Raw genomic sequence first — 13,160 nt, 5'->3', positions numbered from 1 at the left:
ATTTAATTTCGTATTCCGGGATTCACATAAAACAAATAAAGGAGGAGCAGGGCACCGACCCATCTCTATATTCTTGAACAAAAACAAACCCAAGAGGGAAGAGTGGAGTTGGTGAGGGAGCATCCCACTTACAAAAAGAAGCCCGGTGGGCAAAGTTATGAGCAAGAGAATTTACATTCCTAAGGAAACTTACATCTTTTTCATTTTTTATCTGCAAAATGATATACAGGACTTCCTTGCAGGCAGACATCATCTGGATCAGAGTTTTTGACTATTTCAAAAATCGCAAACCTTTTCAATTCATACTCAGTGCTTGCGTAGAATTGAGCTTACGAAGTGATCGAGCAAAACACAACAGAAGACTATTTACGGCTCATCTAATCTCTGCTGTTACTTATATCATCAATACCTCTCATGAGACCTTTTTACACTGATTAAATAGGTCACTCCTAGTTGGACCTACTGATATACAATGAAAGATGTAAATTAATAAGAGACAAAACAAAAGGAATAACATACATGCATCCATACTGATGATGCCGAAAAAATCACCAGTGAGTTGCAAGCACCCCTCTAGTCGAAGCAACACCTGCAAAAAGAAAATAATGAACCTAGAGAGAGCACCGATGTGGTGCCAACCGAAAACCCTCCGAAGGTAATTTTGTTCCTTTAACCCTAGAGTGTCAGAGTTAAGAATATTATGCGTACCTTCATATTTAGGGTTTCTAGGGTATTTATATTGGGTGGAATTACCATTCTTTTAGGATACAACTTCCTTCTCAAGCTCCTTTTCATATAGGAGTCTTCTCAAACGTGAATCGCAAGAAGTCCAAGCGTGCACGTTTGCGTGAAGATAAAGCAAAAGTTCATCTAAAACATATCAAATTGCATGCCACCTGGAATCTACAATTAATTCACACATGACGGATACTCAGCAAAAGTTAACCGTCATAGTCGCGTCTCTTCAAGTTTTAACCGTCTTCATGATCTCCGCCCCTTCAAGTTTTATGGGAATATTCCTCTTCTATTTTTTATCCCCTTCACATACAAATATACAATCAGTGGGATCAGGAAGTACAAAAACCACTGGGTAGTAGATAGTGAAGCAACAATTAATTGTATCAATCTCTTTGTGAGACAAAAGGACTGCTGGTATCACTATTGGGAAAGTGAAGTGGCAAAAAGTTCATAAGCTGTGCGCCACTATATGACTTTCCTATTGGGTCTGCAATTGGGATTGAAGAGGAAAGGGATAGCACTGCATGACAATGAGTGACGAGATGTGTACTAAAGAAAAAATGCAAAAGACGGGAACAATAACAGTACCCCATACTAGGAGAACATATGATGTCATTGAAACTTTCTTTTTTGCAATTGTAATTTGTATTCTACCCTGTAGGAATAGAATTGCTGTTGCAAAGTTTAACTCTCTACACCATGGTGTAACGTGAATGTAAAATTTATATTTTGAAAAATTGCCGAAGCTGTAGACAAAAAATGATGAATAAATAAATTTAATTATGTAAATTATTAATTTGAATAATAGCTAATCATAAGTAAGATTTGATACATGATAAAATGAGTATACTATTTTTTTTTCTTTTTTTCTAAATTTTAGAGATTTAAGTATTTAATAATGTAATTTTTTTAGATTTCAAGCTCAAAAACTTGACCTGAGCTCAAGTTTAAGCTTGATATTAAGCTTGGCTTAGCTTGACTAATTAATCGTCAAGCCAAGCTCAAGCTTAAACATTATTTTTAAGCTTGTCACAATCTCAAGCCAAGCTCGAGCTTTTGATTTTTCCTAACAAGCCAAGCTTAAACATGCACTACTCGACAAAGCTCTGCTCATTTACAACCCTAATTAGAGTCGATGACTCAGTTCCCAAATCCAGTAAAATGCTTATGGTCCCCTGTAATAAGGTTGCCACCAAACCCAATCTTTCCTTTTCCGCATTGCATGAATTAATGAACAAGCTTTCTATTATAAGAAAAAAGCTTTCTTGCCTTTTGTTATAAGAAAAAAGCTTTCTTGCCATTGCATTAATGAATTTCTACATTATAGACAATCTTGAAAAGCCATTGCATTAATGAATTTTTACATCATAGACAATTTACATAGCTTTCGTGATTGCAAGTTGCCAGCTAATAGTGATGTTTGAAAACATTGTCCAAATTTCTACCACTAATTTTGAACTGGGAATACTAAGTTGAAATAGAATTAGTTTCAGCTTTACTCCTTAGGCCAGTTTTACTCCTCCTTAGGCAGGTTTGATGGAGAACTGATTGATTTACAAAAGGGCCTGGTGATTTGATTCCATCCACATTTTGCTGGCTTTCTTAAATCCTATAATTAGGGGAATAATTATTTGATTATTTGTATGCAAAGTTGCATATCATTGATTAACTTTTTTAAATAATAGTGTATCTTGATTCTTTTTTCTTTTTCTTTTTTTGGTGAAAAGGAAACTTCATTAAAATAGAGAACTATGGGGGAAGGGAGAGCTCAAAGAGCAGTCTGTTATGATACATTCCATTAGAATCCAAGCTTATAAGCTCTTCAAGATCCATGGGTGGGTCGATGTACGAAATAAACTCCCTAGTCTGAGAAGAGACCATCTTGGCAAGAAAATCCGCACAAGAGTTTGCTTCACGGTAGCAGTGTCCTATCCGGACTTGGGGAATCCGGGAAATCAACTGCTTGTAATCATCAATGATTGGCATGGCAAAACTATAAGAATCAATTGTCGCCATATTCCTGCTACATAAGTATTTGGTGTACATAAGTTGAAACAGTCCACAGATATAACGAGTACTCTCATTGTAGCCTTTTAATGACAATATGTGAATAACTAGAAAATTTATCCCAAGTCTTAAATTAACAAATGCATGCCATTTTCATAAAGACAAATGCAAATATTTTACCTTTTTTACATTCCCACATTCCCATATCCCTTCCGTTTGGCAACATGGGGACAACAAAAAGGGGATCAAAGCCGTGAATTAGTTCAATTCATAGGAAGCAATAATCTTTCAATTGAGTTCAATAATAACAAATCTAATTTACTTCATAGGTTTTAGCACTAGCATTCCAGCAAACAGAGACAATGTAAACAATGTTTTTTTTTTTTTTATAATTCATTTGTTAACAAGTGAGATAGAGGGATTCAGTCATTGATTCTCCTCGTAAAGGAGACAAGGTAATGTCGCTCACTAAGTTACAAAGCTCTTAGCTAGACAAATTAAACAATGTAGAAAATCCAAACCCACAGCTAATAATGCTCCTGTCTGAACTTGTAAGCCATTATGAACTTTAGAGATATGACACCTGCAAATGAAAAGGTTCTCAAAGGATATAGTCAGTGTATTAAATTTTAATCAATTATGACCACAATCAATTAAACCTTATTCCAAACAATTAAAAATATTGTTAGGAAAACTAACTTCGAAACCTCCTAGACTTCAAGAAGATCACAATGTTTATATAATGGTTAATTGTACATCTCTCTCTCTCTCTCTCTCTCTCTCTCTCTCTCTCACTCTGTGTAAAGATTTCCTTGACATGAAATTTTGACACAAACTAAGCCATAATGAAATTACTTCTCACCATTTCTAGATAGACCTCCCCAAAACCTCTTCTTCTTTTTTCAATCACTTTTCAGTTTCCACCCACACATCTTAGCCACCAAAAGAGCCCCACCCAAAAAATAAATAAATAATTCACAAGGTTGCAATTCATAGGATTAATTGGAATTAAAATAAGAAAAGAAAAAAAACAGCAAATGAATCATTAGGTAATGTATACAAAATATTGCAAAATTGAGGTTTGAATAAAATATTTAAGCCTGAAAGATATTGAATATCATAGGAGGAAAAAAAGCTCTATCACACAGAGAGACAGTTGATTGAACTGTAGAAGTTCTTACTTTGTTAGTGTTAGCAAATTAGGACATAAGTCCAGGAAAAGACACCAAAGGTAACTTGCTCTTTCATTGCTCTTCTCTGAACAAGATAAGAGCAATGAAAGACCAACAAATAAGAGTGAGAAACCACATAAGCTCTTCTTTGAATTTACAAAGCAGGGAGTTTTGACCGAAAGCCCAGAGCCAACTAATAATTACATTTCCGTTTTCACTTTTTTATATTTCCTAATGACATGAGCAATAAAAAGTTTAAGAGGGGCAAGGCTTATCAGTATGACCACTGGGAAGATGATGCAGCCATTATCTTTAGACATTGTGATGAGAATCATTGTCCTAGAAAGTCAGAATGTCAGAGTCTATTTACAGTCCTCAGTAAGTTTTAATATGTGTTTTCTATCGGAAGTTTATATATCTAATAATTCCAGACATCCAACTTTATTTAGCTATGCTTCACATAATTCATATAATTAATAAGGTAACATAATTAAGATAGACAAAACTACGATATTGGTACCTGAAGTTTACCCTATGTGCGCAATTGGTCCCTCAGGTTTTCAAAATGAGCAATATAAGTCCTTTTACTTACTGCCATTAACGGTGTTACTTATGTGGCATATTTTAATTAAAAAATTAAAAATTAAAATTACAGAAATAGGTCCCAGCATCTTTTTTTTTTTTTGCGTAAACTGGGATTTTTTAAAATATAAACAGAAACACACTTTAAAAAGTCTTACAACACCACAAACTTCACAGCCCAACCGGGCTGATAAAGATACACACACTAACAAGACATATTAACACAACAACTACGCAGAACTGCAACAAAATACAGAAACAGAGTAAATTAAAATAGCTAAACATTTGCACACTCCACGGGATGAAACAAAACCCATGGAATCCCAGTAGAGGCATAGCAGCAAAAAAGCAGGGCATGTATCATATAGCACTTCGCAACATCTTTGCCTCTCTTTTGCTGTTTCTTTCTTTTATTTTCTTTAAATGTTTGATTTGGTTTGTGTTTTGTGGGTGAGGGTTAAACTCAAATGGGTTTTGTTTTCTGGGTTTGAGATTCCATTTTTATGAATTTTGTGTTGTTGGTGGGGTTAAATTCAACTGGGTTTTATTTTATTTGAAACAAGAAGACCACCAAAACAGCAAATCAGTAAACACCAAATAAAAAATGAAGAAGACCTTAGACCACTAGTGTGTGGGTCTGTGCAAGAGAGATAGGAAATAAAAAGAAAAAGAAGAAAGAAGAAGACAATCAGGGGGTTTCATGCAAGACCCAAAAAAAGAAAAAAGAAAAAAAAAAGTCATTTAGAAGAGAAGAAGTAGTCTGTGTTCACATCAGTGGGTCCCACGAATTTTGATATATTTACAATTGGTAGAAAAAAAAAAAAAAAGAGTTTTTAATTTGGTGCCGTTGTAAAGGAAAAGTTTCTCATGTGTACTTTTAATTTGTAATTTTTTAATTAAAATATGTCACATCATTAAAATAAAATGCCAAGTCATTGTCTGTTAGCCACATAAGTAACACCGTTAATGGCAGTTAGTAAAAAAACTTATATTGCTCATTTTATAAACTTGAGGGACCAATTGTGCACATAGGGTAAACTTCAGGGGCCAATATCGTAGATTTGCATTAAGATATCCTAATCTCTTTTCTCTGTCTCACACACTTCACTCTACTCTAACCATGAATATATTAAAACCCAAACCGACACAATGTGCTATTCACAAAAAGAAAATTTGGCCACTTTGTGAAACATGGAGTCAATGATTATATGGCAAAGGCAAATTCAGTACCATTTGAATTAGGACATATAGCAATTAAGAGATTTTCTTTTTATAAGTAATAATATTCCATTATATTAGCAAGCAAACATCATGCATGAGTGTGTACACAAAGTTCCCCTAGAGAATTACATGAACCTTACAAATGAAGAGAGAGAAAATGAATAAATCTAAAATAGAATTTATATTACTTGTGCCAAGGGCGCAAGACCACTCAAACACTTATAAAAAGAGGGAATAAGTGTACTATGATAAAGCATATAAAATGGGTTTGCCCTTTTTCATTACAAAAAGGTCTCATAAATTAGCACATGAGCAATGACAAATCAAGGTTAGGGAAATGTACACCCAAATGGAACGTTAAGAGTATAAATTCTCAAGAAAAGTACCTTATAAATCTGGATCCTTCATTCCGCTCTTCATCAGTGATCCAAATTCTTTAGGAGGCCATATCTACATACAAATGAGCACATATCTATAACTTAGCAATGATAAAATTTAACAGATGAAAGTGATATTTTCAGGATGATAATTATGCAGGGTCAAATATCAAACACCAACCAGTGACATTAAAGTCCTAGAGGTCATGACATGAACCTGATCTTGATACATCTTCATGACAATTTCTATCACCCACTCAAATGTTGGTGATAATAAGAATAATAATAACAAATGTTTTATTAGCTGTCCAGACTTTAAGGACTTCCATTAAAGGTTATAACCAATGGCTTTTGCAACTGGCTGTCAACTTTATGCAATCATCCTCCTAGGCTTAGGACTTTAGAAACCAAGACTTTGACAATATCCCTGATTTTCATTAAGGTGAACCAGCCAATTAGAACATTAGCATTATAATTGCTAAACCATAAGCATAAAAAGAGCTATAAGATCTTATCTGTGTTATTCACACATAGATCATATCAAATTCTCTTGTACCGAATGCAATGATTTACCATGCACTTCATATGGTTACTGTGTAGAGTGTGGACAAGTGCATTTTATGTGGAATCTCAACTATGTTGAATTGACTACATAAATCTTTCTTTCAGTTGATTCTTCCTCATCCTAGAAGCCTTTCCTCCATCTTGTCTTGAGTTGGTGAACTTCTAAAGCTACGTGGAATTCATGACAAGACTGCATGTATGTTTTTCCTACATATGTCTTGCATTGCCTCTCATCCATCTTTAGTCTTTATCTAGCTACTCTGAACTTTTCTTGATAGCTTAGCAATCCATCTATTACAATTGAAAATTAAAATTGTACAAGGATTGCTATCGATTGAAAATGACAAAATGAATATCAAGAACAAAGAACCATACAACAATCTATATACAAATTTTACCCATTCAGAACAAGTAATAAACCGAGATAAGATGGTTAGGATCACCACAGATGAGATGGTTGGGTTGGTTATGCTTGAAGGCAATCTGGACTAGGAACGCTCAAAAGAAAATCCCACATCCAGTGAATCTATCAAATTACGCCTATTTTGATTGGATTTAAACCCAGAATTTGTCACTCACAAACCCTATGTTTATTCCCCCCTGGGTTAATTTGCACCTTACTCATTCATCAAGCAAAACAAAGGAATTATAAAATTCCATTCCCCAAATTCCGGCTCTCCCTCAAATTCCCTTTCCAAATCCCCTAACCAAACACACAATACAGGCGTTAACTGGTTAGTAATTTTTAGAAGTTCTTCACTTCTACTTTGACTTCTATTTTCTGTCTTTAAGCCCACCTATCCAAACATTCTTCAATGCTAAGTATAGCTTCATAGTTTCCATTTAATTAACGTATATGCTAGTTCTATCAACTAGAATTTCAGAATGAAATATAATCTTAGGTCTCTCATATGATTAAAGCCTAGCAAATTCATCAAAAACCAATGCAAAAAAATATACATCCAATCACATTATCTTTGACAACAAAACCAAATGCACTCACAGGAACTTAATTGAGCATCAATTTCAATATGCCCCAAAATTTAAATTGAAAGAAAAATAAAGGCAGTTACCATACATTCCATTGCCAAAAGAACTGAATTTCTTAACATAAAAATAACTTAAATTATACCCTCCTTATGTATTTTGGCTGGGACAAGGATAGTACAATTAAAAGCATCAAAATTCAACATTAAATGGGCTAAAGAAAGAAATGTACTCACCTTACAGAATACTTTGCCTTCAAGGAGGCTATAAGGAACAGGACCAAATTGTCTTGAATCTCTGGAATTATAGATGTTGTCTCCCTCTACCCAAACATGTCCCTTTGGAACCTATGACAGCACTAATAATAACTATTACAAAGCACAATCTATAACTATAGGCCTTAGCACCAAAAAGCCAATTCCAAAAAAACAAAGTTAAATTGATGAATGATAATAGATACCACAATAGTGTCACATCTATCACTGTTCATGGGGTCAACAACAAAGGTGACAGAATGAGACTCCAATCCCAACAAGCGCTTCACCATAACTTTTCGAGGAGATTCAGGAGAGCGTAAGAGGACAATATCCCCAGGGCTCACTTTGCCAAATTTGATGGAGAGCCGCTCCGCCAGGAACATATCGCCAGTTAGATTGAAGGTCGGGATCATGCTGGGACCATAGGCCTGCAACCACTCAATTATTATCATTTCTTTCTAAAACATGTCGTTTTGTAAAGTTTAAGGGAAAATGTTTTACGAGGGCAAAGGTGCAGAGGTAAGTGTTGGTGACGTGAAGGAAGCAGAAGAACTTTGCCACTGCAAGGGTTTTTCCTGATGCTTCTTTCACTATACTGTTATATTGTAAATTCCAAAGTCTCCCAATAAGCCCCACCATGTCTGAGATCTCTGTGTCTCAAGCTAAGCTATTCTCTACTTCAAAATCCTGAGTTCCAATTTGAAAATGTGATTACGCCAACAGCTATGGATGAGTCTAATTACTCCGGTCTCCAGCTACAAACACTACCTCTCAGCCTCTGCTCCTAATGGCCTCTCTCTCTCTCTTCAGAATACCTGTAGTATGGACAGAAGAACTTCGTGTTCACATACCCAAGTCCAACTCAAGTTTGATATGAAAATTAAACCCACTTGCTTATTATGGTCCATTACATTTTATGAGCCCAAAAACCAAAAAATCAACATCACAGATAGGAATAAATTGGCGATAAATTTCAGGTCTATATATATACACAGTTAAATAAATATTAAAACTAATTAGTTTACTCGAAGGTACCATGAACTTGAAAATGATCACAAAAAAATTGGGCTACATGAATGCAATTCATATATAGTTAAATCTATTCCTCTAAAAGTGCTCTTACACTTGCTTTGATAAGTACTAACAATTTTAGAAGACAAAAGATTTACTACATAGTATAAACATATAACTACTCTTATTGGCGGCGCCACGCTTAGGCCAGGGTGTTCCCAGGAACACACTGACCTGAAAAAAAAAATTATATATAATAATTTTTAAAAAAATTTATTTGTTTACCCTTAAAAAAAAAAAAAAAGGAACATCCTCAGCCAAAACGAGGAACACCCTCAAAAAGAAAAAAAAAATGTTCTACTTCCAAGCCCAAATAAAAATTTTGAACTAAAATCTGAAAAATAAAAAATTGTAACAGACCAAGCCCACCGGAAAAAAAAGCCCAACATCAATCCTAAACAACAGATTAGAAACCCAATCTACAGAAAAATATAAGGTAGAGCAAACCCAACATGTAGCAAACCCACGGATTCTCAAAAATAAAATAAAATAAAAAATAAAAAACCAAAACCCAATATACGTGATTACAACTTAACCTAAAGAAACCAGAGCATGACCAACAGATTCATCAAGTAAAGCAAAACCATTTATCAAAAAAAAACCAAAACCAGAACAGAGCACTTCAACGGCAACGGGCATTGGTTTCTCTCATATAACAACCTCAGGTCCTCTGCAAACGCGACTTAGCAACGCTGCAACAGCCACACCCAGAGCAGTCGACGGCGAGATCGGAGATTCTCTTGCCCAGATCGAAGATTGGCGACGGCGAGATCGGCATAAGATGACAAGAATAAAGAACCTCAGGCAACATCAAAGTATTTTAGTTCTCTCTCTTTTTCTTTACCTCATCTCTGCTCTGAGCCTCTAACTGAGAGCGGCGTTCTCTCTCTCTCTCTTTCATCTCATAGTCTGGCACTCTGGCTTGTGACTATTTTTTTGAAATCTCTCTTTTTCTTTGCTCTGGCTTATTAGACTTAGGCTTTCCTCTAGTTTTCTTTTGGCTAAATTGGCTTTTAGTGTGAGTGTATATATGTAAATTTGTGTTGACTGTTGATTGGCTATTGTTTCTTGAGTGGGGGATGGGGGTGCGGCCGTGGAATTGGATTGAGGTAATGGTCCTGGTCCATTCAAAAGCAACACCCAGAACAACACATTATTAAAAGACAATAATAAAAAAATAAACTGTTAGGTAGACGGCAGTGGGTTGAGTCAGGGGATGATGTAGTGTATTTGTACACTTTACATTGTGCAGAGCCAACTAAACAGTGAAGTGTGTGTTAGATGGCTAATGGTTAATGAGGAAAAATAATTAAATAAAAATAATTAATAATTTTATTAATATTTCAAATAAACTTATAATTTATTATTTATTCTTTTGCTAGATATTATTGACAAATATTTGATAAAGAAACTACGTACCTAAGATTCATTTTTTGTGTAAGATTTATCTTCATCTTCTAAGCAGATTTGTGTTAATTTTAACTTAGAAAATTTTCATTCAGATATGAATTTGCCTGTTTTTTTTTTGTTGTTGACGTCAATATATGAATTTCTTTTTTATTAGATAGTATAATTTATCATTCTTAAGCAACACCCTGAAAAAAATTCCTAGAGCCGCCACTGACTCTTAATATAGTGACTTCTTAAAATTAAGCCTATGACATCTACCTAACCAATTGTGACTCCAAAAGTTCTTACTTTTTTTTTGATGAGTGACTCCAAAGGTTCTTACATGTAGGCACTTTGAACAATTCTTTTTATATGAGATTAGTGAAAAAGATTCAAATCATCATCATTATGTACAAAGATAAAGTGGTAATGATACAGATATGGACGAAATACTTCTTCAAATTAGTTAATGAATATAGGCCCAGCAAAGTAACTTTATAAGACATTATGTCCTCTTACTGCAATATGCAAACTAAGATTATGATAATTGATGAATGACAAATGAATGTGGTGGCACTCAGGAATATAGTTTATAGGAAAAAAGTTTCAACTCTCATAACTTCAAATAAGAGGTCATATCTAATTTAAAAATTGCATAAGAAAGTTTAGAGCAAACCTTATTTTGGGTCTTGCATCTGTTGGACCCGATTCTCAAAATTTTCATTTCCTACCCAACACAGAGAAGAAAACGTGTACCCCATTTAAGATAGAAAATTTTAAGTTTAAAAATGGTAAAGGCAAAAACAAAGTGAACATGAGATAAATGGAAGAGGAACGTGCCATTATGTCTACAATATCATATAAACCACAAACCCAAGTTGAAGCCTAATCCTATTTATAGGGAAGATGATATAAAAACCACTACTTGCTAGGGCTAAAAATAACATAAATAAAACCCATTGCTTAAAGCTTTTTAAGTTCCAAAAGAGGTGTTTCCCCAATAGCCCAACACTATCATTACATGCCACAACCTGTTAATCATCTACTGTTACAAGAGTCAATCCTAGGCAAACTTCCTCCTCACGTACTAAACAGGCTTTCAAGAGGAGAAACACCTCATATTCCCATCATTCAAATGGCTATCTGCAGACAGAACCTGAACCCAATGCAAGATCTTTATCCAACCAATATAAATTTTTATCCATAAAATTCAACTCAGACATTTCGTCAAGCATGTGGAGTTCACTTTAAAAGAAGAGATAAATAATACCAAGAAAAGAAATGACCTCAACTAATGGCACAACAACGAGGGAGATCATAGTATCATACTCATGAAAAACAAAAGAGAGGCACACCCCCAAGAATTGACATTTCCTTTTTTTAAGTTTTGAGAGAAAAAATAACATAGTAATCCGCAGCTGCAAACCAAAACTATAGTTCATAGTATCACTAATCAAACATGCATGTTGGAGAAAACCCAATGCCAAAAACATTCTTAAACCCCAAAAGGTATATACCATTTTGTCGAATGTTGATTGCAGATTTTTCTAACCACCTAAATTTGCTCGGTTCCATTAATGCAAACATTCATTATCAGCAGCTATTTACAAAAAAACACACATTAAAAACGTACCAGGCTTTAGAGGCCAAGACTTGAGGTGGCAGAGACTATGAACAGACAGAGAAAGAGAGAAGAGGTGAAGGGTTTGGCTGAGATGAGATAGTGGACAGCGTTTAAGCCATGAGCAAAGGGGCGAGGTCTGAGGGGGCAGCGTGAGGAGAGAAGAGCAACCGCTTGGGATTGGATTACAAGTACTTTTACCTTCTATGCAATTTTTTAAACTCAACCTTAAAAAAAAAAAAAAAACTAAATAAGTTTCACTTAAATGAATCTGAAAAAAAATGGTCAAAATGGTTAGCTTTGAAAATAAAATCTTACACCACCGTGCACCCTTCATCAGTCAATCTTTAAGAATTCATTTGATGACACTTTCAACAGTGGTTCTTCAAAATGGAGATGCCTAGAACCTTTTGCTTCCTATTTTCTGCTTTCTCTACAGTAGTATATTTCTTCCCAATCTAAGAACCATCATGCTGTAGGAAGTTCAGGTAAATCAAATAAGTTGGGAGTTCCAAGTCTGAGAGAAAACAAGGGAGAATAGATGTGTAAGTGTGAAATGACATAAGTACTCCATTTGTTATTCATGCTAGATGCTACTACCATTTGCTGAAACACATACATTGTTACTTCTGATTTTTTTTTATATATTTATATTATATATATTTATATATATATATATATATATATATATATATATATTCAAGTCTACACCCATCAAATCCATGATTTTAGCTTTAAATATATACTATATTATAATTTGCGCTTATGTGCGAAAACATTGAATGGTATAGATAGAAAGGAAAAAAAATGAAGAATCTTATTAATAATCATTTGAATTTTATAAATTCTAAATTATTATTTATTATTCAAGCAAAAAATGTTAATTATTATTATGAATGTTATATAAGAAATTTGATAGCTGAAACATTATGGTTGACAACAAACTTTTTTAAAGAAATTAAAGTAATGAAGTTGTTGTTTTATTAATTGGGATTTTAAAAATTATTTTGAAATCTACATTTAAAATTAGTATCTCAAGTTTTGTTAACATTAGAATCATGACAAGACTAGTACTTGTATACATAGATGATTACTTTGGTTATGTGATTTAAGTATTTATCTTCCTAATTCAACTTCAGAATTGGTCATACGTAGGGTACAAAACTCCTACTTT

The 13,160-nt window shown here is 34.1% G+C and overlaps 1 protein-coding gene across 6 annotated transcripts; it reads right to left on the bottom strand.

Moving 5' to 3' along the window:
- Nucleotides 1-2,398: 2,398 nt before the first annotated feature.
- On the bottom strand, nucleotides 2,399-12,571 carry LOC142636299 (mitochondrial ATP-independent inner membrane protease subunit 1a-like). 6 transcript variants are annotated; one of them, XM_075810475.1, is made up of 8 exons: nucleotides 12,305-12,571; nucleotides 11,999-12,213; nucleotides 11,042-11,092; nucleotides 8,407-8,720; nucleotides 8,109-8,333; nucleotides 7,885-7,995; nucleotides 6,107-6,170; nucleotides 2,399-2,761 (listed from the first exon to the last, which is right to left on the bottom strand). In XM_075810475.1, exons 4-7 carry the CDS (start codon nucleotides 8,542-8,544, stop codon nucleotides 6,108-6,110), a joined length of 537 nt encoding a protein of 178 aa, XP_075666590.1. In that variant the 5' UTR covers nucleotides 8,545-8,720; nucleotides 11,042-11,092; nucleotides 11,999-12,213; nucleotides 12,305-12,571; the 3' UTR covers nucleotides 2,399-2,761; nucleotide 6,107. The 6 variants fall into 6 exon arrangements, with proteins under 6 accessions (XP_075666590.1, XP_075666589.1, XP_075666585.1 ...); XM_075810474.1 differs by having other exon boundaries at nucleotides 2,400-2,758; XM_075810470.1 differs by lacking the exon at nucleotides 2,399-2,761 and adding an exon at nucleotides 2,987-3,328.
- Nucleotides 12,572-13,160: the final 589 nt, after the last annotated feature.

This window comes from Castanea sativa, chromosome 5 (assembly GCF_040712315.1).
Source record: "Castanea sativa cultivar Marrone di Chiusa Pesio chromosome 5, ASM4071231v1".
Taxonomy (NCBI): Eukaryota; Viridiplantae; Streptophyta; class Magnoliopsida; order Fagales; family Fagaceae; genus Castanea; species Castanea sativa.
Note: the sequence above shows the minus strand (reverse complement) of the source record. Positions and strands in the feature narration are given on the sequence as shown.